Raw genomic sequence first — 27,337 nt, forward strand, 5'->3', positions numbered from 1 at the left:
TAGTAAGGTTTTTATTATTATTATTTTAAACTCTGTACAACACGCCACAGTTTCATATCATTTAGATTAATATTATTAGTTATATAATTAGACATATACAACAAACTACTGCTTGGAAATAGTTTGAAGTAAATACCCTTGAGCTGATTTAATTTCCACAGAAGTCTTTGTAATTTACATCTACTTGACACGTTTAATAAAATTCCAAGACTAAATTGCGGATAGAATGAAACTAACTCTTACAATCTGAAGAGATAATGTAAGCATTTGCTTTCTTTAAGAGATTTGCTGCTTTCAGCAATTTATCTTCAGAGTTTGTGTTCATTTGTTGAACTGAATTAAAGGTTGGCATGGTATGAGCAACTTAACATTGAGTCATTATTTACTGCAGCTGTTGAACTTTGGTCGTCTATATACAAAATGTTGCTATTGTTATGAGTATGACATTGTTAAACTGGGTGCCAGACCCCTCTTCTCCATGGATCCAGCAAATGTTAGAATTTAATCCAGGCTTCAGATTCTTGGAAACACCAGGCTACGCTCCTGGTGAGGTGATAAACCTGGGTGATGAGCCATTAAGGGGAATTTAGGGTGTTAAGGGAGATTAAGGGGTTTGGTACAAGATGGCAAATGGATAAAGCCAGAATTGAGAGTAGAGATTCTGGGGAGCAGTGATGTGACCTAGAAGTAAAGCAGCAAACTGGAGAGAGAATCAGAGCAATATTTGATTTCTGTTTGAATTTAAGGCTGTGGTTATGAGAGAAACAAGACCCATTTTGGGGTGTTCATGCTGCATAGCTGCCAAGTTTTCCCCTTTCTTGCGAGGAAGCCTATTCAGCATAAGGGAAAATCCCTTTAAAAAAGGGATAACTTGGCAGCTATGATGCTGTGAACCCCTGCAGCATAAGCTCTTAAAGGCACCACAGTTTCTGCTGTGCCTTGTTGCCAAAAGGAAACACAAACCCTGGGTAAGAACATGGAACCCCTGAATCTTGCAACGCTTGGATATTGGGGTGGCATGCAACACCGTGGTATTATAGCACTGGCTACTGAGGCAGTAGTAGAGAGGCTCTGGTTCGCTCATATTTTTCTGGGAAATGAGCAGGAATGAAAACATAACGAATCCTGCTTTCGCTAAAATTGAATGTGTTTTTCATATATCTTGCTCTTTTCACAAACAAGACCATAGCAAGCAACACAGCTTCTTATTTCTGAGACTGGGTAGTTTCTCAGGCTTGATGCTTTTGGAAAGCTCAGGAATTGTGCAGCTTCCTCTTTCAATATTAGGGAAGTGGTGGATTGTATTGCTTCAAGGCTGGGAAGCTGTTAGGACTCATAATCTCAAATAAAGGTGTGCATGCCCACCCACCCCCTTGTATCAGTATCTGTGACTTTAAAAACAAATCCCAATCTGTTTCTGAGTCGCTCTATCTACTTGGACCTGTGTTTTGAATTCTGTGCCACTCTGTACACAAAATGAAGCTCTGTGTTTCCCTGTGTAATTTCCATCCTCTTTGTCCAAAGTGGGTGAAGTTTACAGAGGAAACCCTTCAATATGTCAAGTCCAGGGGTTTTGGGGAGAGTGTGGAGTGTAAAAATGTTTTGAAAATGAAGCATTTGATGTGAACTGAATCAATGAACATTTAGTACAAACAACTCTGATCTGACTTGGGAGGTGAATAAGGACAGATTCTGACATGCTGCTTAGTCAATAAACTTGTGCCCTGATTTCACCCAACACTGGTGCCCAGTTTGAGTTATTTCCACCATACTCACAAGCCACAGGCATGTACTTTCCTGGGCAATGCTGCTTATCGTATGAATCAGTGTGATCAGTTGAAAGCTTCCCTGCTGGCACTAATATGGAGACTCTCTATACGACTGAACTGATTCGTGAGATAGCAGCCCTAGCTAGCAGCCTCCCACACGGTGACTTCAATAGGAGTTTCGTTTTACCTTGTGATTCATTATCAGTGCTTTAGATATTCCACGTTAAATACATTACACACTTTTCCTTGTCCCACTAACACAATGGCATTAAGGTACCAGGAAGGCATGTTTGTCTGAGGGAACTGCCATAGGAGGGAATGTATGCTATGTTGGGAGGTGGGAGATAAAAGAGCAGGAAGGATGAGAAGTTTAAGTGTCACACATGACTAAACCTCGGAGTGAAAGTCTCAACAGACCACATGCTTTTAAATGAATGTTTGATAGATACTTGGATATGAGTTGGTAGCTTAAACTTTGAAGCAAAGAAAACCTGGCAAAATTAGGAAATACATTGGTACCTTGGTTCTTGAACTTAATTTGTTCCGGGAGTCCATTCGACTCCTGAAACCATTCAAAAACCAAGGTGCAGCTTCTGATTGGCTGCAGGAGCTTCCTGCACTCAATTGGAAGCCGTGTTCGGAGCCGATTTGTTCAGGAGCCAAGCTGTTCGAGTACCAAGGTACCAGTGTATTAACATCATTTATTCGCTGGGGGAATCTTTTAGAGAAACGCTAGAGGACGCACAATATGTTGCAGAGGGTCTATGATAACCTAGGGAACAGACGTCAATGGCACAAAACCAATACTGGAAAAATCTGATTCACGCTGCTACATACCTGAGGCCATACAACACCGTACCATCTGGATGAAGGCGAATCATTCGATTCTTAACAGTAACACCGTGCACGAATGATTTCTTGTCATTTAGGAAGTAAGTATCAGGCACCCATAGTTGATCTGCTACTCGGTTATCAAGCGTAAGGTTGAGAGGAATCCCAGCATAGGCTAGTCTTTTATCTCTCCAGTATTGTTGAAAATACATAGTTAGTGTGTAGTCCTGGTGGAGAGAAGAGAAGAAAAGTAAGTCATGTTCCTATATATATATATATAACACATTTCTGAAATCAATTTTGTACATTTTCTTTGTCTGATACACTTCATTCTAAGCGTAGCTCGTGTTCAACATTTGAGTTCTGTTGCATATCACTGTCACTGGCAGAGGAAGAGGAGTGTGGGGCGAGTGCAGCGCGATCCCCGTGGGGTGCCATTGTGGCTGCCCCCCGCCCATGCTGGGCGCCACACCCCTGTGGGCGTCACGCCACGCCCCCGGGACGTGTGCCAGCCCCGCCCCCGCCTGCTCTCCACCCCCCAGTGCCAGAGCATGAAGCTCCGCCACTGATCACCGTGCAATTCTGTGTAATTAAAATGTCACTGGGTGTTGTTGTTGTTTTAAAAAAAATGTAGGGAAAGATTCAACTTTTTGTTTTCTTCCTCAAATGTGCACTGATAAATTACTAAAAAAAATTGGGAGAGCTGCTGCCTTGTGTGGTGTAACATTTGCCTCTATGGGAACACTTTTGGAATTACTTGCATGGAAGGAAGCATGGGAAAGAACCTACAGTAGAATTGGGCATCCATCTGAATTTTTCAGAATCCCAAATCAGACGTGAATTTCTCAGGGGAATACGATACAATACTGCAAGATGAAAAACTATCTTTGGTGGAGAATGATTGTCACTACTGTTCAGAGAAACAGCAGTTATATTCCGCTCTTAGTGCTCATGAACCATTTCTATTAGTGCATCGTCAGAAGGACAATATACCCCCTGGTGTTTTCTGCAATTTCTGATGTAGAGGATAGGAACAAATGCATTCTCTACCAGTTATAGCTTAATTAAAGTTTGTTTGTAGTAGTAATAAAATTGCAAAGTATTTTTATTGGCCTCTAATAAGTAATTTGGAACTAAAAACTAGATTACTAAAACCCACAGGTATATGTGTAGCACCAAAACCATATTATAGTGCAATATTAGTAATTTGATTAAACTAGAAGCAGTCTAAAAGAACTCTGTGTCACTGGGGAAAAGAATAAATAGCAGGAAAGGCACGCCACAGCTATCTTGTACTCTCCCAAAAGTTCCATCAAATTCCCATTTTTGGGAAAGCTGTTTACTGGAGAAAGAGGAGAGAAGAGTTTTCTGCTCAGTAACTGAAGATGAAGCTGCTTTCATGCTGACTTCATAAACTAGTAGCCTTCAAAACCATACAAATCAGTGAACAAATAGTTAAATACAAAAATTACTGAGACACTTGTGCTTACCTCTCCAAACTTTGCCACACTGTTTTTCACACATAATGCAAACCATAAAATATTTGTTTTATCACTTATCGCAGCATAATAAAATGATATAACACAGCTGGTAGGGCAGGGGTGTCAAACTCAAATTCATCGGGGGCCGCATCAACAGTTTGGTCACCCTCAAAGGGCCGGTTGTATCTGTACAAGCTTCTTAGTGCCCGCTCCGCCACGTGGCACTAATGTGGTGGTCTTTTAAGGTGACCTGCATGCCCAGAAGCACTCTCCTTTTTTCTTTTCCCCTCCTCTGAACGCAGTTCAGCAGCAGGATCGGCGGCAGCTGCTGACTAACACTTTATCATAGATTTGTAGAGTTGGGAGGGACCCTGAGGGTCATCCAATCCAACCCCCTGCAATGCAGGAATCCCAACAAAAGCATCCATGACAGATGGTCATGCAACCTCTGCTTAGAAACCTCCAAGGAGAGTCCACCACCTCCCAAGGGAGACCACTCCACTGACAAACAGCTCTTTCAACCAGAAGGTTATTCCTGATGTTTAGTTTGGAATCTCCTTTCTTTTAACTTGAAACCATTCATTTGAGTCCTGCCCTCCAGAGCAGGATAAAACAAACTTGCTCCATCTTCCATATCAAGGTGTGTGTGTGTGCGTTTGTAGGGGGGTGTTGAATCAAATAAAGGTGTGGGGGTGTTGAACAAACTCAAGTGCTGTGTGTGTGTGTGTGTGTGTGTGTGTGTGTGTGTGTGTGTGTTGAAGCAAGCCAGAGGGTGTGTATTTGTGTGGGGGCAAGTAAAGAGGTGTTGAAGAGAAGCTTAAGGGCTCTCTGTGTGTATGTTGGGGTTGGAGCAGCCCTCTCTGCCCCTCAACCCGTTCAACAAAGAGCAGCTGAGGGAAGCAACTTTCTTCCTGTCGCCGCGGCTGCTAACGCGGGTGGGCTGCTCGTTCCTCCCCCCCCCACCGCAAAAGCGGAGCACGCTGGCAGTGGCTTGGGAGGAAGAAGAGCAGCATCGTTAAGGGCTGCTCCCCTCCTCTTCATGATGGCAGCCCCCGTGCCTTCCCTGCTCCCTGTCAAACTTCTCCCCCTCCCCCCGCAGCTTGTAAAAGCAGGCTTTTGCAAGCGGCAGAGATGCTTCACGGAGCAGGGGAGGAGGGGCAGGCTCGCTTTTCCCAGAGCGGAGCTGCTTTGGAGGGAAGGAGGTGGAGCCATCCTCCGTGCTCACCCGAAAGCAGCAAAGAGGGAGAAAAGTCTTGGGTGGCGCTTGGATCCTGACCCGGGCTCCTGGAAGGGAGGGGGCAGTGGAGAAATAAAGCAGAGGCATTGCTAGCAGCCCTCTCTGCTTGCAATTGCAAGCGCAGCAGGAGCGGCGTCTGCAGCTGCCGCCAAGATGCCCGCGCGCAGGGCGCGAGGAGGAGCCTGCGGAGGAAGGGGAGGAAGGAGGGACAAGGAGGCGGCGAGGGAGGGAGGGGTGCGTCTTGGCCAGGAGCAAGGCGAGGAGGCCGGCCGGGAGCCCGGACGGACGGACGCGGAGCTGCCGCCACCGCTGCAGAGGCCCCGACCTTGTCCACCTTCTCCTGCTCCTCCTCCGGCTGCTGCACCTCTCAGCTGTTTTTTGCTTCTAGGGGGGCAGCTTCAGTGGCACGCTGGCGGTGGCATGGGAGGAGGAAGGGCAGCCCACGTGCCTTCCCTGCTCCCTGTCAAACCTCTCCTCCTCCCTCCCGCAGCTGCCCCCCCCTAGAAGCAAAAAAAAAAACAGCTGAGAGGCGCAGCACCATGCTCCGCCTTCTAGGAGCAGGGAGGCGAGGGGCGGGCCAGTTAGGAGGGAGGGGCGTCAGCGTCATTTCAGCCAGCCAATAACGCGCCACCTTGCTAGCCTAGCCCGCCCCTCTCCCCTCCTCCCCAGCCCCGAGCCCGGCAGCCTCAGAAAGAAAACAAAAGCGCGCCGTAAGCTCAGGGGAAAGAAAGCCACCACAGGCGTGCCTAAGTGAACGTTCCGGCCCTGGGCGGGCAGCGGGCCACATCACGAGGTCTGGCGGGCCGGATTAGGCCCCCGGACCTTGACTCTGACACCCGTGTGGTAGGGAAAACATGGCTCTCCTATTATAGGGAAAAAAATCTACAATCTCAATAATTTTACAATCAGCATTGTAAAAACTGGAAAGAAACTCCTATTAACTTAATAAAGGTATTTCCAATTTGGAATAAAATGACATTTATTTAGATGAGGAAGAACAGATGCCCCCAATATTCTGCTTTTTGGGGGGAGAGAACAGGGAGTTCCAGTGTTAAGTCTATTAAATAAAGTTTGGTTCGTGTTTCTATTCTGAAGGTGCCTGTGCATTTATTCCTATGTAACAGGATATCTTATACATAAACATGAGTGGAAACAAGGTTTGTTCTCTTTGGAACAAGGATATTTCCTTTCAACTTTCTTGAACTGAATACACCTTTTTAAAGAGGAAACGTTCCCATCAGCTTTTTTTATCCCGAGACTTTGAAAGTCTCAGTGTTGCAAGACATGACCATCAAAGTCTCCCAGATTATTGCCTTGCTACCTATATAGTGGGCAGGAGGCTCTCTCTCTCTCTCTCTCTCTCTCTCTCTCTCTCTCTCTCTCTCTCTCTCTCTCTCTCTCTCTCTCTCTCTCTGTTTGTGTGTGTGTATGTGTGCAGGTCCTTTAAGAATAGAAAGTTAATAACAGTTAAGGGCTTCTTATGAATGGTAACAGGTCAGTGCCAAATCAGTTACTTATCTCTGTTGTGCTTCTTTGAGTAAAGGAGCAGGACAAGTAATTTTGACTTGTTTTACCTACCTCAGAGCATATTTTTAGCTAGTGTTGGAAACTGTGTTGGCTCCAAATGAAGTGCAAGTGGCATGCCAATATTTTTGCAGGTCTCCAGCACAACGAAAGCTGCCTCCCAAAGTGCATGTCTTTTGGTGCGAATAAGTATACCAACAACCTCTTTGGTGAGTATAAGTGTAATGGGAAATGTTGCCATATCAACCAGTGTTGGAGATACTGCACACAACAGAAGGTTGGTTGGCATAGCAACAAAAGGCACAATATCTTCATTTTGGCATGGGAAGAAAAACTAACCACAAAGTACTAGGCTTTCAGGCATGGAACGAGAAGGGACAGAGCAATACCACGAGATTGTTTTTGTTGTGCCACAGTCTCCTGTTGCCCAAATGATATAAAATCTTGTCCACTGAAGGAGCTATTCCTGCAGTTATAAATTGCATTCTGGAATATTGCTTTAGTGAGAAAATGTAAATTGGCCATTATTATTTTTAACGCCTACTATTTCTAATCAATAATTTGGCTTATTGGGGCTTCCAGCACAGTTCTAATGACTGAATAATTAAAAATAATCCTTTCAATTTCATCAGGCATTCTAAATAAGTTGTTCTTTATGTTTATTTATTGCTGTGTAAAATGTTTTGTGAAAAGCTATTGGAAACAAATACATAAAAACAATCCATGTTCAAAGGAATGTTCTTAAGGTAGGCTTATAAGTAAGGAATTTAAGAAATTTATTTACTTATTATACAGTTTCTATTATTTTAAAGGTACAGTTTCTTTATACAATTTACAAAATTGTAAATTGATGTGAAAATTCCTGAGTAATGGATTTATTTATGGAAGAAATACATAGACTGCCCTTCCTTAGTTGATGCCAGGCAATGTCGGTGGCCTTCAACTTAGGAAATAAGGTCATACACCTGGAGCTCAGAAGATATCACACAGAAGACAATGCACACAGATCTCACAATCTGAAGTCATTGTGTACTCAGGAAATCCTTTGCTTTCACATAACAAGGAAGAGATTTCCATTGATTCCTATGGGGAAATTTCTTAGGTCTTATGCAGTTCAGATTCTCTCTCCACTCCCCCACCCCGGAATTGCAGCTTTTGTTGTTGTAAGTTGTTTTGGATGGCCCTTGCCTGTGGAAGCAGCATAAATATTTTTAAATAAACAAGAAATGAAAAAAAGAAGTCTCTTCATTCTCGCAGCACAATGCTTTACACGTCTACTCAGCAGTCAGTCCCAATGAGTTCAATGGGGCTTACTCCCTGGTGATGCAAGATTGCAGTCCTAGCCTAAGTCCAGCACCCTAGCCACTACCTCTATGAATATAGCGATAGGACACCAACATTCCCTTCCTGATTAAAATGGTCCAAATGAATCTCAAAAGATTCACAATGCATTTGTATACATGTTTACTCAGATGAAAGATCCACTATGGTTGATGGAGCTTACCTCCAGATAATTGTGCACATGACCGCAAACTCAGTGACTGAAGGAATATGTCCATTTCCTTTCCTCTTTCTTTCTCCTGCACACCAAAGTGTGTAGCAAAAGGGGGCACGATATTGTACTGGTGGCAAGCAAGGGATAGCCAATGAAGAGTAGAATGGTCTACTCTCAACTAATCAAAGAGCATTTAAAGATGCACCTCTGTCATTTATCATTTACATGTTTGCTGCAGGAAGCTTTGCGCAAGCAAGATTCCCACATAAAACAGATACACAAAGATATCCCAAAGGTAATCGAATATTGCATTTAAAGACTCTGTATCGCAATGCAACCTAAAGGAGTTGAGATGTGATAGGTGGCATTTTTCAGGATCCAGTCATTCCAGGTTGGAAACATGAGGAGAAAGACACAACTAACAGGTTGAGACTGTTGACGACAGCTCTTTTTTTTTTTTAAAGGACCAGAAAGCTAAATACCCAAGAAAACTACCATTCAAAAGACAAATAACCTCAGGCTCAGCAAAGCACTGAAATTGCTTTATGCAGCACAAAGTTTTTAAGCTAACACACTCAAGGGGATAGATTATTTAGAATCATTGTAACCACTTTAAAGAAAGGAACAAAATGTTCAAAGACAGTTGTGACTGAACCTGAAGTAGCAGTGGCCAGATGAGGGCCTCGCTTTGCTTTAGCGAGAGGGGGTGACAGCGGGGGGGTGGGGGGTGGAGGAATATTCCTTGAAGCTGTCATCTCATCTTTGAAGTAAACTCAAACCATGTTTTTTTCAAGCTTTTCATTGCCATCCAAATAGACTTCAAAAGAAGACAGACATTTCTCAGCCAATCTTTGTATGCTGCAGTTTCAGGGAAAGAATCCTGTATCAAAATTGTCAAAAGGGGCCCCCCTCGCAGTCGACTTGGAAACTTCAACTGTTCCAAACTGCAGTGGCCACATCACTAGCTTAGCGGTCCTTTTAGATTCACATAACCTCTGTTTTAAAACAGCTGCATTGGTTGCCAGTTCATCTCCAGGGCAATTCAAGGTCCTCACATTAGTGTTTGAAGTTCTAAATAACTTAGACCCCAAAGAAACTGTCTCCTCCCCTACAAGACCCTGCTGGGTGTTAAGATTATCAAAGAAGGTCCTCTCGGCTGTTTCACCGCCCTCAGAAGTTTGGACATTGGCAGTCGAAGAGAGCACCTTGGGACCTCATGGCAAAGAGTGGTTAATAAATATTAATAATAATAGTAATAATCCTGCTCCAATCCTATGTGAAGAGTTTCAGGTTGCAGAGTGCCCCCCATAGGAGCCAAGTGGTACCATCTCCACCTCTACATACCACCACTGCACTGAATGAATCATTGCAACAAATTTCCCACAAGCAGGGGTGCTTTTCACACCACACATAGGACAACTGGCCAGCCTGGTCAACCTCAATTCCCTGCTGTGAAGTCTGGGAGCTGGGCTGTACCTGGAGTCTTAGGAGAGATAGATTGCTAAATCACCTCTCTGTGAACTCATGATTGCAGTCTAGGAGCATAATCCAAGTTTGCACCTAATTTTTAATTATAGAAGGCTCAAGAATGTAGCAATTTCAGCTGAAACTCTTACTGTTTTCATTTTTATCATAACAGTATATTAAATGTTTTGTAAGTAATTATATATATATCTTTAAAAAAGAAAGAGTACAACTGTACTAATGAATAACATGTAATTCCTTGAACACTGAGGAATACTTACATGCCTTATTCTGAATTGATGCTGAGTATATAAACAATGTAATTTGTTTAACATCTGCTTGTGGTAAATGTTAACAGATGTTCCCAATTATTATCTTTCGGTGCCTATGTATGCAGAATATGAACACACATATGATAAATTAGACCTGCATGAAACGAATGTGAAATGAGTTAACACACAAACAGTATACAGCTAATTAAAATGCCCATGCTTGCATTTGAAAGCTAGATTAACAAACCATAACAAATGCCACTATTTTAATACAAATGAGGCAGATGCTTTCATTTGCTGGGGAATTAGACCACTCAAAACACATTCTGATATATTTGTTGTATTTTAAAATCTTGCCCTCTTCTCCATCCATCACAATGTAGTGTTGCCAATCCTCGTCGATGGTGGCGTTTGTGACATGGTGGCTTTTCGTTCAAAAGAACGTTAGATGGCAAATTACATGTAGTCACTATAGATGTAGTGTGTGCTACACCTGCATTATGAGTGTTGATAGGTATTCATGAAAAGGGATTGAGATAGGGCTCAATTTCAGCTCCTTCCATTTGTACCAGCACACTTCTCTCCTTCTTCCTCTTTAGCCATGCCTAAATCCCAGCACAACAGACTGTATGCAGAATGGAAGGCTGGGAAATTCCTCTGGTACTGGTATCTTCCCATTTATCTACTCCCTATAGTTTGTCCTTAAGTTATTGTTCTGGGCAGCAGTGCCTGGAGTCAAATTGACTATGCCAGTATTAGGTTTTAATTTACATTTCATGAAGCATCTCCCCCCCCCCTTCCCGGGCCGCAAGGAGTGGGAAAGAGATGCTGTTTTGCTCCACATAAATGCATATAGGATCAAGGCTCAAATGCTGGAGTTTTGTGTGAGTCAGTCAAGCCTTTACAATATTTGAAGGCTTTACTCTCATAAGCACTTTATTCCTATGCTGCGCGATTTTTAGACTCTAATACTTCACACTGTGTGCCAAGCAACTTTTAAGGTTTTTCCCCTCCCCCTTTGAAAGAAAAAAATGGTGAGACATCTCGTTTAAGATTCTAGTGCGGGGAGAAAGATTTCTATCACATTCCGAGTTCCGTTTGCTGTGCTGTTCACATTTAAAAATCTAGCCTGGGCACCGTATCTTTTTATGACTAAGACTCCAGTTGTCAAGCCACTTCCTTTGGTTTCCTGTCAGTGAAGCACTGAAACTGACAGCAGTGCTCCAGAACCGCTCTGGCCTTAGTTGCTACAGCTTCAACATAAACAATGTCGTGCATTCTGGATCCACAGCACAAGCTGCTTACTTTGGACTCATCTAAGCAACTGGCATGAATCTGATTTAAGCATCTGCTATGTTCTAAACATCCAGCCCATCTTCTTGGATTTCTTCCTTTTGGTTTCTCTATCCATAGATAAAGACACAGAGTAGAAAAATACTGACCAAATAGCTGCGTATTTGTCTAAATGACAGCAAGTTTATTTGTTGTTTGTTGTTGTTTAGTCGTTTAGTCGTGTCCGACTCTTCGTGACCCCATGGACCAGAGCACGCCAGGCGCTCCTGTCTTCCACTGCCTCCCACAGTTTGGTCAAACTCATGTTAGTAGCTTCAGGAACACTGTCCAATCTCGTCCTCTGTCGTCCCCTTCTCCTTGTGCCCTCAATCTTTCCCAACATCAGGGTCTTTTCCAGGGAGTCTTCTCTTCTCATGAAGTGGCCAAAGTATTGGAGCCTCAGCTTCAGGATCTATCCTTCCAGTGAGCACTCAGGGCTGATTTCCTTAAGAATGGATAGGTTTGATCTTCTTGCAGTCCATGGGACTCTCAAGAGTCTCCTCCAGCACCATAATTCAAAAGCATCAATTCTTCGGCGATCAGCCTTCTTTATGGTCCAGCTCTCACTTCCATACATCACTACTGGGAAAACCATAGCTTTAACTATACAGACCTTTATCAGCAAGGTGATGTCTCTGCTTTTTAAGATGCTGTCTAGGTTTGCCATCACTTTTCTCCCAAGAAGCAGGTATTTTTTAATTTCGTGACTGCTGTCACCATAATCTTGATGCTATGTTCTTTTTTGTGTGTGTGACTGTATTGTATAATATTAAAATCTATTTTAAATATATTTAGAAAGAAAGAATCTGGATTTGCTGTACCACATGAGGCTCCCACATGCCGTGCTATTTTTTTTCTAGAAGAGCAATATTCCAAACATTATACAACCAAGAAGAAACATGGAGGTCAGAAAAAGTTTTCTGTTTTTGTACAACTGAGAGGCATGCAGCCAATAATTTAAAAAAATCAGTAAAGGAGAACTAGTTGTGGTGTGAATTCACACCTTATGTGGTGTGGTTCCTTATTCATCTTAAGAGACTTCTTCAAAAAAAATTTTTTTGACTACCACGACAACATCTCTTCTTTTGAATGTTTCCTTGATTTCATTCATCATCTCATGATCTCTCTGAACATTTTGATCAGGGGGACAATAGGACATCCCTAGGACTAAATAACACTTGGGGGCCAATATCATCACCCACAACGATTCTGTGGTGGAGTCTGCCCTTTTGGGATTTCTAGCTTGTTGGATTTTGACCTGCAGAGTGATACTGTTAAAGCTAAGAGTTTAATGTGCATAAAATGTCTCTATGTGCTGAGGTTAAAACATCTGTAGAGGTTAGCATATTGAAAACAGAAGTTTACATTAATTGAGAGGTTCTACTGTAGGTGAAAGAAAAAGGCTGGCATTTTTTCATTTCACAGGCTTATCTCCAGAAATCACTCATCTCCAGAAACCCAGCTGTACATCTTTCACAGCAGGAGAGGAAACTTGAAAAGTCAGTGATGGCTAGCAGGAGCAGTGGCAGATGATGCTACGGTAAGCTCCACAATGATGAACAAGCTTAGGATCTCTCTCTGTGACCAGAGAGAGAAAAGTTTACTGCACTGCATAAAGGACTGAACCGCATTGCCTGTGACTTGAGAGCAATATGTTAACTTTGTTTCTTTGTAACATTTATCCTTTGTAGCTAGTATATAAGACTGTTCGGCAGTAAAGCTTTGAAACTCCTTCTTGGGGATGGAAAGCTCATTTATTTCTACACAAGGTCCAGATCAGGGATTCCGCTGAACAACTCTTAACAGACTCCACTTCTGCCCTTCCTATAGAGTTTTTATCCAGGGAAAATTGTGTCCCATTGGGTATCTCCATCCCACCAGGTTTTCTTTGTGCCCACTATAGGACAATGTCGTCCTCTAAAACCCAAGTGCTCCAATTCACCCATTTGGCCCGGAGGTTTCTAGCATTAGCATATAAACACTTGCCTACAGTCTCTCTCCTCCAATGGTCCTTGCATTTTTTGGTACTTGTATAACTACTGTATAGCATTGTAGAAGTTGGATAATTGTTTAGGGTGCTTTTCTAGTTGAGATGTGTGCTTGGGACATGGGGAAGCAGGCAGCCGCCAACTAACTGAACAGGAAAAGTGAAATTAAAAATTAAAAAGGTTCATGAATTGGCAATATGATCCTGCATGTGGTGATGGTGGAAGCTGGAGTGATGTCACTTATTATTTGCTATGGCAGTAGGCGAGAGTACCTGGGTGGGTGTGGAATAGGCTGCTGCCTGAGTGCTGGAAAAATGTCATTGCCCTGAAGCTGATGTACTAGCAAGGCAGAGAGATGGTTAGAACGCCCACAGTAATTGAGTAGGAATGACACAATTACTGCACAATAAAAACAATAACATAGACAGACTCTTATAGCCCAAGCCTTTTCAGTGTCAGCTCCAGTTAACTGCGGGGTTTACTATCCATTATGCATGTCTGCACAGTTTTTATTCCATTCATTTTAAAAGGACATTTAATAACACAGAAAATGAACCACCCAAGCTTCTGAAAGTTTTGTTTGTTTCATAGGCTTGTGCTTAAGCCTTTTAAATCAAATTTAAGAAATGACCAGTTTTAGTCAGATTTTTTTATAGTAAGACAAAATCTGCTAAGAAGCAAGTGTGTTCTTGCTGGAGATTACAATTAAAATCAAGAGGGCTTGCAAACAGTATGTTTATGCTGCTGTTTTGTTGCACTTGTTACATTCTCCAGCAGCTGGCATTCACTTATATTAATATCATGTTTTAGACTTTCTGATTCACATCTTGTATATCATACACAAAACATTCATTTCTTCTTTGCTGAAGTCTTGTTTAAATTACTGTTACTTAAGCATTAACAGTAATAATCTCTTTTGAATAGGAGGTATTCAGCAAAGTTTTACATAGAGTATGCCAATTAAAATTAATGAATATGACTAAGTCCATTAATTTCAATGGATCTACTCTGTTCAAGTAAGCTGAACACAATCCAAAACATTCTGATTCTGAACCCAGTACAGCTTTAAGATTCAGAGCAGCTAACACTGAAAAAAATATTAAACTAGCAGGATAAAGTTACATAACTGACAGTATTATGGGCAAGGTATTATCTTAACTTTCCTAGTAAGCACCAAATCAATCCCATTTATGGAAAAATTCTAATTAAACTGGAATAAGATATTAAATGAGACTTAGCCAGTAGAAGCTAATTAGAAGTACAAAAAATATTAGGAGTATGTCTGCTAATTAAGTGAGATCTAATTAACTGGTTGCCTAATGTGATTATTTCTTTTTTAAGACTAAGGACTCTGGGCTTGATCTTTCAAGGTCACTAAAATATTCAGTATGTCCCAGAATGAGAGCCATAAATGTGATGGTACCTAGTGACTGTTAAATGCCTTAATTACTGAACTTGGCATGCTTTCCAATCTTGTAGTCCCTACATAAGATTAGAAAATATGCTCTAAGAAGTCAAGGAAAGCGGTTGGGAGAGATATGGTCATTATGAAGAAGACAGGAGCATGTTCAAAACTTCTGAAGATGGATGTGGGCTGGATTTTTTAAAAAGTTGTTCCCAATCTTATCTGCAGAGATGACTAACTTTTTGCAGGAGGTCCACTGTTCAAGCAACAAACATCAAGACATCCCAGCTCAGTGTTCCTCTGTTGATTTAATGGGCTAAATCCAGAGGATGAATACATCTACAGCCATTTTGGTTTGCAGTCTTGCTGCCTACTGCTGATGGAGCCCCATCCCAGTGTTTTTATAGGAGTGGACTCCGTCAGCCTACCTCTTGGTATTGACTCGTATGACAAATGGAGTTAGCAGGTAGCTTTACACTGGCTTAAATCATCGCCATCTTAAAGTTATGGGGATAGTTTATTAAGTTAGTAGTGCCACCCAATTAAAATCCAACACATATTTGTGGTATTGTACACGTCTATTCATTTTGCAGCCAGCCTAGACCTTCAATACCCAGCAGCTGTGTACCAGCTTACTAGCAGTCCATTGAGGACCCAAGCAACACAAGCTTGATTCAAGGCCTTTTAAATCAGGCAGAGGCAAACTTAGCCCTACAGATGTTTTCGCACTACAAGTCCCATCATCCCCAGCTATCAGGACCAGTAGTCAGGGATGATGGGAGTTGCAGTCCCAAAACATCTGGAGGGCCGAGTTTGCCTATGCCTGTTTTAAATCTTGGGTCATTTTCAGGTCTTTGTTTCTCTCATTTAAATAGTAAACCATCACCTAATAGAAATAAACATTCAGCTTTCTTCTCCCTTCATATGAGCATGTGAACAAATCTTAGAATGTCGTGAGCTCAGGAGTTACTATCTCAGGATAATGATAGTGCAAATAGGACTTCATGCTGTGAAATATACATGAAACTGATTAGTCTCACAGGGATAATGATGACTTCTTTCTAAATGCTAACATGAAATGCTTCAGCGGTTGTTTGAACAGAAACAAGAACATCCCCCAGCCCTGATAGTAGTTGCTGCAGGTTGTAGGTGACAACACCTATTTCTTAAGGCATTAGAAACAAACATCTCAAGCTGAAGAAAGCTATCAATGTCCCATGAAACAATTCACTCTTGTCTAGCTGCAATGATACAAATTGGTTAGAGCAGGGAAGGTGTGTGTGAAACAACCAAAGGCATTAGTTTCATAATACTGTTGTGCATGTATTTATTTCGTTTATATTTTAAAATTAGTTTTTAATATATATTGTACACCTTCTAGAACTTGCAGTCTTCTCTTCTGCATTTCTGCATTGCCATTGCTATTTAATACTGATGAATAATCCATGCTAGTATAACAGGTTGGGTGTTAATTATCTCCTTTATGTGCTAAAATGTTATACCTGTTTCTTAAAGCGGGGATAACTAGATCTTGTGCTTCCATGTTCTGTTATGGTTTTAATCAATATTACTTTTTAAAAAGGTCCCAGTGCTGCCATGCGGGCACAGAGAGAAGATTGTGTGGGTATGGTAACCAATCTCACAATGGTGCACATGGCCTCATTTGTTCTTTACATTCATCATTTCGTCCTTTCCAGAAACCTACTTGACACAAGAAAGAGGTCCTAAGACTTCTTGCTCCTGTACATTTGTATTCAAAACAGTCTTGCCAGCAACTGCAAGGTCATGACACTATTGCCACAGTAAAATAGCTCATCATGTGGCAAATATTTTATTTTGAGTTGAATATTTGCCATTACTGATATCAGCAGGAGTTTGGTGCAGAATTCCTACTGGCTGCTATTGTTTTGGTAGTGAATTTTGGTAGTTGTGACAGTGTTCTCCTGCCACTGATGAATATCAGATTGCCAGAGAAAGGAAGTCTCTTCCCCTCACATCAAAAAGACACTTTTTGAGAGCTTACAGAGCCAAAATCTGTACCTCACAGCTTATCTCACCCGCAGGCTCAAGTTGCTGTTTCAGTCTTTTATTTCTTTTCACACCCAAACCTAGATTAAATTATCCTTAGCTAGGAGTGGTGGAGAACAGCATTTCCTCCTTGCAGACCTTACAGTTATTCATTTCACATCTAAAGAGAATCACATTTTAGGCTTCTTCTTCTTTTACCTGTTTGGGAGATTTACATGTTATGGCTACAGGTAGGTAGCCGTGTTGGTCTGGATCGAAGTAAAATAAAAAAATTCCTTCAGTAGCACCTTAAAGACCAACTAAGTTTTTATTTTGGTATGAGCTTTCGTGTGCATGCACACTTCTTCAGATACAGTGAAATGGAAGTTTCCAGGCACTTATGTAGAGAAGGGGTGGGGAGGGGTGGGGATGGGGAGGGGGGATCACTCAGAAGGGTGGTGGAAATGGGTGATTGACTGACTGATAGCTGTTGATGACCGCAAACGACTGCAAATGGTTTTGCATGAAAAAGCAAGGGTTGAGATGGCTGAAGATCGCTTATCATGTATAATGAGATAAGAACCCGATATCTCTGTTCAAACCAGGTCCCTCCATGGTTTTGAGCTTGGTGATAAGTTGCAATTCAGCAACTTCTCTTTCCAGTCTATTTCTGAAATTCTTTTGTAGTAAGACAGCTACTTTGAGATCTTGTATAGAGTGTCCTGGGAGATTGAAGAGTCTGTTCTGAAACCATATGCTATCAGTGCTCCCAGCTACGTACGTGACACCACAGATTTTCTGAGGAAAATACAATATTTGAACAATCTTCCTAACAATACTATACTAGCCACTATGGATGTGGAATCTCTATATACCAACATCCCACACAATGATGGTTTACAAGCCATAAGGAACACCATTTCAGATAAAACCACAGCGGACTTTGCTACCAAACTCTGCCACTTTGTCCTTACCCACAACCACTTCAAATTTGGTGATGACCTGTTCCTCCAGATCAGCGGCACAGCCATGGGCACCCGCATGGCCCCACAGTATGCCAACATCTTCATGGCAGATTTAGAACAACGTTTCCTTAACTCCTACCCACTCAAACCTCTCCTGTACCTGCGATACATTGACGATATTTTTATTATCTGGACACATGGACAACAGACCCTGGAAACCTTCCACCAGACATTCAATGACTTTCACCCCACCATCAACCTAACAATGAACCAATCTATGCAAGAAATACATTTTTTGGACACTACTATAAAAATACAGGATGGACGTATAGACACCACCTTATACAGAAAACCAACTGACCGACAAACATATCTACATGCTTCTAGCTACCATCCCAAACATACCAAACAATCCATCGTATACAGCCAGGCCTTACGTTACAACCGCATCTGTTCCAACTCTACAGACAGAGAATCTCACCTAAGATATCTACAGCAAACCTTTTTAGAACTAAAATATCCACCTGATGAAGTTAAACAACAGATCAACAGAGCCAGACAGATACCTAGAGAGAACCTGCTGCAAGACAGACCCAAAAAAGAAAATAACAGAACACCACTAGTCATCACATACAGCTCCCAAGCTAAAACAGTACAACGCATCATCAGAGATCTACAGCCTCTCCTGGACAATGACCGCTCCCTTTCTCAAGCTCTGGGAGGAAGACCTTTCATTGCCTACAGACAGCCACCCAATCTTAAACAACTCCTCACCCACAATAATACAACCACCAGACTTAACATGGACACTGGTACCAGAGCCTGCAATAAACCCAGATGCCAACTTTGCTGCCACATACACCCAGACAACACCATTACTGGCCCCAACAACATCCAACATACCATCTCAGGACTATTTAATTGCTCATCCTCTAACATTGTGTATGCCATCAAATGCCAACAGTGCCCTTCAGCTCTCTATATTGGACAAACAGGCCAAACCCTACGCCAAAGGATAAATGGACATAAATCTGACATCAGGAACCAGAAGACAGAAAAACCAGTAGGAGAACACTTCAATCTCCCAGGACACTCTATACAAGATCTCAAAGTAGCTGTCTTACTACAAAAGAATTTCAGAAATAGACTGGAAAGAGAAGTTGCTGAATTGCAACTTATCACCAAGCTCAAAACCATGGAGGGACCTGGTTTGAACAGAGATATCGGGTTCTTATCTCATTATACATGATAAGCGATCTTCAGCCATCTCAACCCTTGCTTTTTCATGCAAAACCATTTGCAGTCGTTTGCGGTCATCAACAGCTATCAGTCAGTCAATCACCCATTTCCACCACCCTTCTGAGTGATCCCCCCTCCCCATCCCCACCCCTCCCCACCCCTTCTCTACATAAGTGCCTGGAAACTTCCATTTCACTGTATCTGAAGAAGTGTGCATGCACACGAAAGCTCATACCAAAATAAAAACTTAGTTGGTCTTTAAGGTGCTACTGAAGGAATTTTTTTATTTTACATGTTATGGCTATTCTGGTGGTGACTGCAAATGGAATGGAAACTCTTCCTGCAATGGGGGCAATCTACTGTTCCGTAATTTTACTGGCCAGAACACAGAGCAGCTGTAAGGTGTACATTGGCCCCTAAGTCCTACACATGTAGGATGATGTGTATGGTATCAAGGAAAATCAGGTTTTTTCTTTATAAGATTGAAACACCCATACAATGGGCATAAGACTTCAAGCTCTAAAAGAAAACATTACATAGGTCACTTTAAATAAATGTTATACATTGAAATACAGGATTTGCCTGGTGCTAATAAAATGATAGCAGCATTAATACAGCACAGACCAACTTTCCACAGTAAAATGCAGATCTCCTAAACAGAAACATCTGCCATATTCTGTTTCTGTGGTACCATTCATTCAATCAATCAATCAATCACTATGGATGGCAAATTCTATCACTCTCCCACGGCACACAAGAGGGAAGTCTCTGTAAACTCCAATTAATCTCAATGTATGAAGATGCACAAAAGATAGTGGTGAGGACAAAAAAACAACAACAATGTAAATTTCCCAAAGAAAGGTAAAACATGGTTTTTACTTCACTTGTTAAGGGCACAAAATGTTGGACGTTTTCAGAAGGAATAGGTTAGGAAAGATTTTTGCATGCCTTCCCTTATCTGGATATTAAATGCCATGTTTGGGGGGGGGGAGCATTCTCACTACACTGTCTTTAGACACATCCCTTGGACAATCTATGTACACAACTTAATTACTAGGTTTACAGTATCCTTCAGTGGTTGGTGTTTCCCATTCCCCATTTCTACTGGTCTGTATCACCAAAATGGGGGGTGCAAAACTGTAGTGTTGCAAGTTGCATGGGAAGCTGCCCTCCAGATGTTTTGTACTAAGGCCAGACTAGCTAGGATTGATGGGAGCTGTAGCCCAAAACACCTGGAGGGCACCAGGTTGGAGGAGGCTGGCTTTAGCAACTGGATGGCTTTCTTTAATTAACCTGTATCGTTCTGAAGTTTTTCCATCATTCTACAAGATCAGAGACACCAAAAGGCCAGTAGAACAAGCAAGCAAGCAAGGGAAGAAAAATTAGTAATTTATTACATGAAGATGCCAAATATATTTTGTCCAAAGAGGCAAACCTTGTGTGTATTTTATTCAGGGGAAAACATTGTGTGTATTTTATTCAAGTATACAAATGTAAACAATTCACTCATTAATATATGGCCATTGGGGTAAATAAGGTGGGTAAATATCACCCATCTTCATGGCCCTCCCACCCTCAGGATCACCTGTGAAAGTTAAGCCTTATGTTTTGACTCAGGGTTCGTCCATATTTCCGCTTTTGTGCTTTCTGGGCATGGGTTCAAGTGGTTTGCCTTTGCCCTGCCACATTCCCTTGGAAAACCCGCTCTCTAGTGCTGAATCGGAACAAATGGCAATCCACAGGAAAGCCAATTGCCTTTGTTCCGATTCAGCACTAAAGATCGGGGAAAGCGGCAGGGCAAACAGACGTGGGGAGAAGTCCTCTGTCCTATTCATGATGAAACAAATAAACCAACATGTCACCCTTCATTACTATGGTAGCAGATGAACATCCATCACCATGACCAATGTCAAACAACTTTTATTAGAATCATTTTCTTAACCTTACAAATTTGAAAGCTCACATTTCAAAGCTGCAAGCAAGAAAGCAGTTCACATGTTACTGGTTCTAGCCCACTGATAAATAATGGCAATACCCTCCACCAAGAGGAAGATGCCCTCGCTTTATATGTATGAAACAAACACTCTATTATTACTGATGGCTTTGTGATCAAGAACTTTTGTAAGAAATGCCAAGAAAAATTTGAATGTGAACAATGTTTAGTTTGGATGAGAGGCCATTAAACATGTTTGGGAACACCTTTTTTTTGGGGGGGGGGACATACAAGTATGTAAGTCCGTATCGAGAAAGCAGATATTACCTAATATATTGGTGGAAGCATTAATAGATAATTTACTGTAATCTCTCTCTTCCTTGGCAGAAAATCATGGTATGTGTATAAGCATGCATGCCACAAATTCAAAATAAAGTACTAGACTGAGGATTACTGCAGACAGAAACCGTGATACTTCAAAAAGCCCTCATTCACATGTTGATAGTACTGTGATACCTCGGGTTACAGACACTTCAGGTTACAGACGCTTCCACTAACCCAGAAATAGTACCTTCGGTTAAGAACTTTGCTTCAGGATGAGAACAGAAATCGTGTGGGGGCGGTGCGGCGGCAGCGGGAGGCCCCATTAGCTAAAGTGGGGCCTCAGGTTAAGAACAGTTTCAGGTTAAGAATGGACCTCCAGAACAAATTAAATTCTTAACCAGAGATACCACTGTACAGCAATAATCCTAAAAAGCTGCTTTAGCTGCCCTGGCGCAAACACAAACTTGATTAAAACTAAGGAGTTGGAAGCCACTTTTTAGCTCATATTATAGGATAGACTTCCTTCCATTCTACAGCAGAGAACTTGAGAACCAGATTGAGCTATTAATAAGAAAGTATTAGAGTGAGCCAAAAAGAAACAGAGTTATTTAACCTTTTGTGTTAATATATTTGTGTGTATGGAAATGCAGGGCTCCTGCAGTCTATGCTATGTATATGTACAGTGGAACCTCGGTTTATGAACCCCTCGGTTTATGAATTTTCGGTTTACGAACGCTGTGGACCCATCTGGAACGGATTAATTCACTTTCCATTACTTTCAATGGGAAAGTTCGCTTCAGTTTATGAACACTTCAATTTATGAACAGACTTCCGGAACTAATTGTGTTCATAAACCGAGGTACCACTGTATAGAAAAAGAGTGACATTACTTTTTGACAACGACCGGTATGTTATACAAATACTGCCTATCTAAATTACCAAAGCCTTAAGGCTGTACAGCAGGCATCCCCAAACTGCGGCCCTCCAGATGTTTTGGCCTACAACTCCCATGATCCCTAGCTAACAGGACCAGTGGTCGGGGAAGATGGGAATTGTAGTCCAAAACATCTGGAGGGCCGAAGTTTGGGGATGCCTGCTGTACAGCATGTCAAACATAATCGAATTCTAAGGCTTAATGACCCTAAAATGTGTATTCTATTTTTGTGAACATTACATAAGTATCCATTTTATGCAAAGTGGATCTAGCACTGTAGAGTGCAATATTTTGATTAAACGAGTAGCCCATTTTTGCACGTGGCCAAATAATGCAATGGGTCCTTGAAGGCTTCAGCCACATATTTGCTCAAGAAGCTAAGGAACAGGAAAGTGAAACTATATACATGTATATGCCAGGAGCACAGGCCCAGAATTGCACTTGCATGTCTCACTTATTCTTCAGCACATATCCATTTGAAACGGGTCATAACCTTTATTTGTATCATCACAGACACTAGTCATGGGGTTTGGGGGGTTGGTGGGGGTGGAATTTAGATCAGTCCATAAATAAATTAGATTTAGTGTTTTCAAGCAACTATTATGTGCAAAGGCACAGACTGTACCAATTTTTTATACGATTCATGACCACGAATCCTATTCTCGAAATTTATCTGTAGTAAACATTTCACGTGATCTTTTGACCTGATGATGGAGACACTTGTCCCTGACACTGAAACCAATATTGCTGCATTTTTAAAAATGTCAATTGTCCTATCAGTCTTACCAGCACATCATCATCAGCAATATACTTTACAAGACAGGTAGTTTAAAATCACCATGCCCTTCATATAAGTCTAACTGTCCCTTGTCAACACACAGCTTAGTATTTCAATAATGTTATGAACTTACATTCTTTTACTTAGTGTATACGTGGGAGTTTTATGTCAGCGTCTCTCGGGTAGGTTCTCTTTCTATTTGTTTATTATATTTCCTTGGTAGTGAGAGAGGTCTCTCCCCCTTTTTCTTCTTCCCCAACCTTATTCTGTATACAACACTAACGTCTCACATCAAATGTAAACGATCTGTACAAAAAACACTCTATAACCTGAAAAAAGAGACAATGCATGTGCTTTTGTAAACCAAGAAAATCTATAATAAAAATTGTTTAAAATAATAACAGTGTTGTGAACTGCTCTGTGATCTTCAGATGAAGGATGGTATACAAATTTAATGAATAAAATAATGGTAATAATAATAACACCACAAAACAAAATTGGCTGAAGACTCGCTTCAAAGCCTGAAATGCCTAATATCCTTGCAACTGCAAAGAAGAACGCGCTCGCGCTGCGGAGTGACGCCCCACCCCCAGGGGGTGCTGCCCCGGACAGCCAAGCGGCACCATTTGCTGCTGTGCAAAAATCATATTTGAGCAAAATGAAGAGAAAGAACTCTGCATTCACCCGCAGCAGCATGATGGTGCAACCCAACCGCATTCTCTTCCTTAGTGAATTCTGATAACTGACAGATACCCAATGTCCTTCTATGGAAATCGAATTATTTTTCCCTCCCTACCATACAGAATAAAGATGAGTTGTTTTCAGGGCTCCTATTCGAGTCTGATGTCTTGCATTTCATTAGATATTTCATAATGCTACTAGAATTACAGTGGCACTTGAAGACAGTGCAAATACTGCATGTGTATCAATAAAGGTTGCTCTGTATACTCTGTAAAGATGAGTATACAGATTGCTGTATACTGTGAAAAACAAATGGGCAGTGAGAAGAACCAGGAAGTGCTCACCTGTTGCTTGGAGAGGATTGCTCATTTATAATGAAGGCTATATCCTAACCCAGGCAACTGGAGGGAAGAACTATTTATTCCCATCTTTCCACTTATATACAACACACCTGTACAGCTAGTATGCTTGGTAAATGAACAAGAGCAGTTGATTAAAACCCCAATATTAGTTCAAACAGATATACATACTTACTGCATTTTTCTGTGTATAAGACTAGTTTTTCCCCCTAAAAAACAATGTCAAAAATTAGGAGGCGTCTTATACTCTGGGCCATCTCCCCCCATTTTCTTAAATCTGAGTCCCCCAAAATAGGGGGCATCTTATACATGGGGGCATCTTATAGACAGAAAAATATGGTACATTCATACATACAATATAGATAGATAGATAGATAGATAGATAGATAGATAGATAGATAGATAGATAGGTACATAGAAAGATAGAAATATAAAGAACTGAAGACAAGCCTGATCCACATGGTCCTTATTATTACAGTAAATTTTTTTTAAAAAATGCAACTCTTGGCTAAATGCAGACTCAAATGTAGCTCAGATTCACATTTTCAAGATTCTGCTTGCCCAAAGGATGCCAAAAGCCCAGGTTGTGTTTATATATATATATATATATATATATATATATATATATATATACGAACGTTGAACCTAGTTCAGTCTGAGAACCATGTAAAATAAGATTTGGAGGCCAGAATGCTTATCAATATTTATTGGCTACAATTAATGGTAGTGGACTGGGAAAGAGCCAGTAAACTAAAGATGAATCCTGATAAGATGGAGGCACTGTGGGTAGACAGCTTGCTGGTTTGGCAAAATGATATTGACTCAAATTGCTTGTTTCAGCACAAAATTCCTAGAAAAATAAGACCTTTGTTCAGGAGTTCAGGAGTTGTAGGCTGGGAAACACACTTCATTAGCAAATGAGGATGGGATGAGAGGCAAGTTCTGTTGTCCTTTGTTCCTATGCTGCCTGAGTTTGATTTACTAAAGGAGCATGCATGATGCTTCCAAGGGAATCTGGCTCATCAAAACTTGCTTGCCTTTATCAACAGTACTGTACTGATGCTCAAAATTATGCTGTGCCTGTTTATGATATTGCAGGAGAGGCAGTTTGGGAGTTTCATCAGCACTGTAAGTTTGATGTGTTAAAAAGCTGAAAAACAATGCACAGACGCTGAAGTACCTCCATCAATGTGTAAGAGCAAACTGATACCATATATAAAGCAGAATTTTTAAAGTACAGAGGTATACCATAGCACATTGATCGTAATGGACAGCAGCCTATTTGCCAGTAATAAATTCAGCTTCGCCCTTAGCAATCTTCAGTATGGGGTGGGGGGTGGGGAACGTGCTCTACATCAACCCACACTTTACTAAAAGTAACATGGGAGGTTATTGGACTCAATGCATTTTGGTAGAGGTCAAAGCAGGTACATGATGCCCCAAAGAATTGACAGAATAATGCTGTGAAAATAGTACACAGTTTTGGAATCCACTGCAAAGGTAGACAGTTTGAAAGTACTATAATGAGAAATGAGCAAAAGAAGGCTTTTATACAAGTATACTTATTTATGCATTGAATCCTAAAGCACATACATTTCCGTACACCATTGTTTTAGCTAAGAGAAGGAGACAACCATTGCAACTTTTAGGGCACAACCCTATACTAGAAAAACAAAACAAAAACCTATACTAAAAATAAAAAAGACAATTAAAGGAGATATGGTGGGAACACTGTCATGTTAGTGGACTACCATTAAAAATATATTGGTGGAGCACTCCAGATCCCTCTGCAGATATTTTTATGCTAGTTCAATGCATAAAACTGGGTAGAGATCTGGGTGGGACATGAGTGACACAGAGAGAGCAACAGCACACTTATGCCATATCCATGCCAGGGGCAATTCAAGTCATGCCCCCATGCTATACCAATGCTATACCAGCTCCAGACCAGACAGAAGAGGACTTTTCCTCCTGCTTGGGGAACACTGATGGGTCAAAGGCTCTGCCCCCTGAACCATCAGGCTGATGTCCACGACTTCTTACCTACCCCACCAAGGCAGGTAAGAAGAGAAGCCCTTGGCTCCAGAGCTGTCTTTGGGGAGGGGGGGGGAAGAGGCTGGTTTTGCACCTCTTCCAGTCCTCCTTCTTGGCTGAAGGCAGAGTCTTTCTTTTCTCTATGGATTCAGTGAGATGGTCCTCTAACTACTCAGCAAAGAGCTTGGTGCCAGAAAAAGGGGAGGCAGGTGAAGCACACCTGAGAAGTTGTATCCAACTCCCACTGGGCTTATGAAGGTTGGCCCATATGGCTTTCCAGATGGAGTGAAAAATGTCTGGGGGAAAGGGACAATGAAAGGAGAAGGGAAAACCTTTTTTTTTTTTTGCCCCCACAGCCAGCGGCTAAGAGGTGTAGAGCTGCACAGGAGGGGTTTTTTTTTGTGCTCATGATGTTTTTGTTTTAAATTTTGTTCTGAAAACAACTCAGACAAAAGGAATGATAAAACAAAAACCAAAAATTAGAAGCTTGATTTGTCCTCTTTTTTTTTTTTTTGGTAGAAAGATGCAGCAAGGTAAGATGTAGGTATCAGGCCAATCAGAATGCCTTCAGTATAATTTGAGCATATTGCTCCACTGCAACTGTCGCTGGATAGGCAAGCACAGCGTACGGCAGGATAGCATGACCAAACAATGGGCGCTGCCTTTAGTACTGAGGATTGCTGGGCTGTGATTTGGGACCAAAATATCATTCCAAGAAAAATAGCAGATAGAATATAATATAAAAAAGGGGGAGGAACACAAGGAGGAAACGTGTTGCTCTGATACTTCAGGCATCTTACTGCACAGGGAACTGAACTTATCTGCAGAAATAAGCTAGATCTACTTCTAAATAACTAGCTGCACACAACCTAAGGTTTCACAGATGCTGCATCCACATTAGAAAGCGGATGGTTCTATATTTAGCCACGAACATTTTGCCATTATAAAAGGCAAAGCAAAGCCATTGTAATTAAGTCTAATAGTTATATATAGCAATATTGTCATGCAGCCTCTCAATAGGTGAGTAGAAAATGCTGTGGCACAGAAAATATTGTTGCTTAAAGCTTTAACACCACAGAGCTGTTTGCCAGTTTTATATCATTAATCAGATATATTTAGAGGCCAAGCCTGCCTTCCATTTGAGATTCTTTTTTATGTCAGTTAGAATAAAAATCATTTCAACATAAACATTCTGGACATCATACAGTAGCTGATATCTTTTATAAGGACAGATCTTTTTGCAAAGTAGAAAAAATACACTAATGTGTCAAAATTATGGTTTAAA

The 27,337-nt window shown here is 41.4% G+C and overlaps 1 protein-coding gene across 2 annotated transcripts in view; it reads right to left on the reverse strand.

Annotated features, from left to right (window-relative positions):
* GABRB3 (gamma-aminobutyric acid type A receptor subunit beta3) overlaps positions 1 to 27,337 on the reverse strand; it is a 98,032-nt gene that overhangs the window by 17,419 nt on the left and 53,276 nt on the right. Inside the window, exons 1-2 of one of the 2 annotated variants that reach the window (XM_088667682.1) lie at positions 6,897 to 7,018; positions 2,607 to 2,827 (exon numbers count right to left, since the gene is read on the reverse strand). In XM_088667682.1, the coding sequence (XP_088523808.1) occupies positions 2,607 to 2,812 (206 nt within the window). In that variant the 5' untranslated portion in view covers positions 2,813 to 2,827; positions 6,897 to 7,018. Of the gene's footprint in view, positions 1 to 2,606; positions 2,828 to 6,896; positions 7,019 to 27,337 lie in introns of those variants that run through there. The other variant, XM_035116193.3, reaches the window with a different exon arrangement.

The sequence above is a fragment of the Zootoca vivipara genome, chromosome 4 (assembly GCF_965207765.1).
Source record: "Zootoca vivipara chromosome 4, rZooViv2.hap1.1, whole genome shotgun sequence".
NCBI lineage: Eukaryota > Metazoa > Chordata > Lepidosauria > Squamata > Lacertidae > Zootoca > Zootoca vivipara.